The sequence below is a fragment of the Gymnoscopelus microlampas genome (genome assembly GCF_963454915.1).
Source record: "Gymnoscopelus microlampas genome assembly, chromosome: 18".
Taxonomy (NCBI): Eukaryota; Metazoa; Chordata; class Actinopteri; order Myctophiformes; family Myctophidae; genus Gymnoscopelus; species Gymnoscopelus microlampas.
Window position 1 is genome coordinate 11,063,035 of NC_139955.1, and position 4,815 is coordinate 11,067,849.

The window sequence follows — 4,815 nt, forward strand, 5'->3', positions numbered from 1 at the left end:
GTTGTGCCAGAGACCCCCTCCTCCCATTCAAGATTGTGTGGATTTGAAAACATTCACATTCACATTTTACCGAGATATTTCTTTGAAAATAGCCAATGTATGGGTTAGAGTCTAACCCAGAGACAGTAGAGTGCTCATGTGGCTTCTTTTGGGCTTGTTTTCCTAGACCCGGCTGCTTATTTGTCTCACACAACCTGGCAACACTGCAGTGGAGCAGTTTCAGTGCACGAGCTGCCGCTGCTGCACTAACACCAACCAACCCGGAGGACGACGTGTTGAGTTTAGTTTACCAACCCGTAAGAAAAGAAACTAAACAACAATAACCCTGGACTGAGGGACATGGAACCGGGTCCTTTCAGAGTCACACTGTCATTATAGAGCTTCGGAACAAGAAGAGCAGAGGCTCCCCCTTAGGAAAAGAAGACGCCGAAGGGAAGAGAAGACCCCCCAAGAGCGACGACAACTGCCCGGAGAAGGAAGGGAAGGGGGGACGCGTTTCATTACCGGGACGCGCGTGAGAACATGCCCGAGTTGGACTAACCCAGAGCCGGGTCGGGTCTGGCACTGGCACCGGGGGGACGGACAGCGGAGAGAGAGAGAGAGAGAGAGAGAGAGAGAGAGGGGAATATAGCTGGAATATTATTTCTGTAATTCCTCTGCAAGAAGAGCCAGAGAGGAGGAGACTGAGAAGTGAAAGAACAACCCTGGAATGAAGCAGGAGCCCCGGCCCCGGGATGCCGTGCGTGGCTGACGGATGAGGAGGACCATTGTGTCATCTGTACATACACACACACATACATCCAGGCAGGTACACTGGAGGTGTCCAGCCTGCCAAGAGAGGGACACTATCTTTTTTTTTGTGTTGACAAAGACATCATCTAATTCTGCTCGGCTCGGTGTCATCATCTAATATATGAATAATACCACCAGACCCGCGTGGTGGTGTCTTTGAAGGAAAAAGGCTATTTTCTTTTGTTTTTCTCGCAGCCACAACAAGTCAACCTCCAGGAGGACACCTTGTTGAGGGGGATTCCTCCCATTTTTTTTTAGCCGAGGAGGTCGTATCTGAGCCACGGGGCTGCTGCTCCGTCCTCCTCCTCTGTAGCGGACGGTTCAGTCAAGGACGCAGGGGGTCCGAGGGGCAGAAATCAAGAACTTTAATGGACAGAAGGTCATGTATCTGATATCGACCTCACATGCTCCCGATTGATCAGAGCTCACCTCCCATCCGACCGGACAGACCGTAGAGAATCACAGAGGACCGTGCGACTCACTGAGTCTCCCCCGTCTCCAGTCTCTCTGCTCCCGGGTGTGTTTGTGAGAATGGCGGGGCTCGCGTGTTGGAAGTATTACCTATGGATCTTTATTATAATGTGCAGGTCGGCGTTGCCTTCTGCAAAATCACTGGAGACTATTATTTGGAGCTCGCAAAATCTCAAGTAAGTGTCATGTTTCATTCGTACAAGCATGCCAAACTCGCTGTGTGTGTGTGTGTGTGTGTGTGTGTGTGTGTGTGTGTGTGTGTGTGTGTGTGTGTGTGTGTGTGTGTGTGTGTGTGTGTGCGTGTGTGTGCGTAATGGAAGGCTAAAGTCTTCCAAAAAAGTTACCATTGTACAGTGTGCAGTTCACTGTGCAATCTGTGGTAGATGATCTTTTTAAATGTGATGGTCAATTACAAATTGGAAAAACAGCTATGGAAAAAAATGTCCCTCTAGGCTGGAAGGGTTTAATTTGTGCACAATTTTCTTTACTTTTGTATTCTTCTCCAATGTGTTGAACACATACCAGGTTTTAGGCCTATGTATGTATGTTGGGCCTGCCTGAAAGAAAAAGAAAAAGACAATTTAAACATGGACATTTATTGTGAAATAGCCTGCCAGTGTTGCAAAGGTTAGTATTTAAATTCTTTTTTTTAATTATAGGCCTAGGTATTCATGGTCCATATAAGAAAACATATGTAAAATTACAGACAGAAGGCAAATAAAATGCATAACATGGCTTATAAACCACACAGACATTTCCCACAAATAGACAAACACAAACCAATGGCCTACACATAGACAGCTGTTCCAATGTCTCCACATATAGGTGAGTGCTAGTTATCCACATTTAGATGTATTTTCCTGTTTGACCTGGACAAAGCCTGCTTTGACAATTCTAAGATGACTATCATCACCATATTGAGTTTGTAGAAGTCCCCCTTTCGCCCAAAATCGCTCGTCATGCTGTAATGAACAGCCCAGGAAAAAAAAGAGACAGAAAATGGGAATAGCAACCCTTGCCAAGTGTGTCAAGGTGTAGCCTAGTTCACTGAATGAGGATATTTCTCCCTTTCACTCCCTCCCAGGAGGAGTCTCTCATACTGTACCTGGAAAAGAAAAACCTTACGCCAGTGGTTTTCAACCCTTTTCATATCAAGGTCCATTATTTATTTGGCATTTGAGCCCCGGACCATCATTTGATGAGATCTAGCCTCTCACACCCAAAACTTACAATAATTACATATATTTACAATTCCATGCTGTGTTGATGTTGGTATCATAGGAGAGATAACAGGCAAATGTTGATCAAAATAACAATTCTTCTACATTCACTTTAATTGTGTGACTTTTTGTAAATTTAGTAATGCAGATATTTAACAATAATTTAACTCTTGAGGGCCTAAAATGAAACCAAATGAATGGACCCGTAAGGGTCCATTTCAAATGAATGGACCCGTAAGGGTCCATTTGGTTTCATTGTACTCTCTCAAGAGTTAAAGAGCTACCTAACAAGGGTCCATTTGGTTATCAACTCTGCATCATTTAGTTGGGGACCACCTGGAACCCCCTCAAGGACCACTGGTGGTCCCCGGACCACTGGTTGAGAACCACTGCCTTACGTAGTCAAATCCTCAGCGTTATAATTTATCTCTGAGAGTCAGAGTTTACAAAATGGAACCAAATGGACCCGTAACCTTACAGGTCCATTTGGTCCCTTGGGGAAACTGTAAGAGTTACAAATGGATAAATTAACACTGAGGATTCTTACTGTGTGGTACTGGGGCTCGTTTCCAACTGTTCTAATTTATTCAAAGATTTAAGTCAAGACACAACATTTAAAGAAAAGAAATAAGGCTCTACCTAAGACACAGTTGTTTTCACATATCTAAAGATATCCAAAGATATCCAAATTAATCATGTTCTACTTAATCATCCTGGCTGAGATCCAAGCTAATTTCTCAACATCAAGGGCATGTTTTTCACTGTGTGAGCTGTTTGGAGCCAGACATTTTTATTCATTGTTTCCCATCAGAGTAAAGGAAACGGAGGCCAGGCTACTGATAATAAAAATAAAAAAAAGAGTTCTGGTAACAATTATCACTCACTCAGACTTGACTTTGCATGATGTCGGGGGAATCGTAGACAGAAAAAAAACACAAAAGAACAGGGGGGAAAAGTCCTATACACCGTATATGTTTACAGCTGACCTTCATTTGAGCTTTGCAGTACAGTAACTATGGCAGTTATTCATTCAAGTGAATCCGCGATTCCCCCAAATGTCAAAGCAACTCATTGCACAGTCAGTCGGTATGAAGATTGCTGAGGTGTTCATTAGGGTGTGTGTGTGTGTGTGTGTGTGTGTGTGTGTGTGTGTGTGTGTGTGTGGCTGGCCTAATGGTAAGATTACGGCCCATCAGCTTTTATTTGACTATGACTGTATAGGTGATGGAACGAAGAGCGTCACCAGAGTGATATTACACACACACACACACACACACACACACACACACACACACACACACACACACACACACACACACACACACACACACACACACACACACACACACACACACACACACACACACACACACACACACACACACACATTTTTACACATCCATACACATGGACACGCTGATGATTGATGCAAACACACACATTGTGTGTGTGTGTGTGTGTGTGTGTGTGCACATGCACTGTCTTGGTCACATACACTATGTGTCAGTCATGGGCAGGCAAGTGAAAAGAGAGATGAGACATTTATTGATTGATGATGTCACATAAATGGAATGTCTTCTTGGGAGAAGGTTACCAGGATGGCAGAAGAACGACGGAGGATCTCTTCTCCATCTGTTTCTGTCTCACTCTCCACTCAGTAAAAAATCCCCCACTCCGGCCCACTGTTTCATAAACTTCCACAATGGAACGATAATACATTCTGTGAAGCGTCGCCTGAAACCCAATTATCCTGCTACTCGCTGCTCTACAAAAACAATAGATAATTATCCTGCTGCACTCGGGCCCTGCAATAACAAAAGACGAACCGGTTTGTCTTGTGCAATGTATCATTCACCGGCAGTATTTGATAGGCAATAAAAACAAGAGGGATATTTGGATGTCAGTCAACATCTTTCTTCACAGCTTATTTTTTTAAGCTTCATCTGTCTGACATGGCCTATATGGCCTCATAGTGATAACACGGAGAAAGAGAGAGAGAGAGAGAGAGAGAGTAATAGTGTACGTATAGTACGCTATCTGGTGACTTATCTAGATTTACGATGTCTAAGTTCCTGTTCCCACTTTGGGGACCACTGCTGTCTCAGCTAATAAATTAATCTGGCCCTCCGCTTGCACACTGTACCATATATAAACACACACACACACACACACACACACACACACACACACGCACACACACACACACACACACACACACACACACACACACACACACACACACACACACACACACACACACACACACACACACGCACACACACAAAATATAACAATACCAGTACCTCCCCACAGGCCATGAGTTATGAGTTAT

At 44.1% G+C, this 4,815-nt stretch overlaps 1 protein-coding gene across 1 annotated transcript in view; it reads left to right on the forward strand.

The window, feature by feature from the left end:
- Nucleotides 1-240: 240 nt before the first annotated feature.
- efnb1 (ephrin-B1) overlaps nucleotides 241-4,815 on the forward strand; it is an 83,880-nt gene continuing 79,305 nt past the window's right edge. Inside the window, exon 1 of the mRNA XM_084042140.1 lies at nucleotides 241-1,439. Within this exon, the coding sequence (XP_083898266.1) occupies nucleotides 1,324-1,439 (116 nt within the window). The 5' untranslated portion in view covers nucleotides 241-1,323. The remainder of the gene's footprint in view (nucleotides 1,440-4,815) is intronic.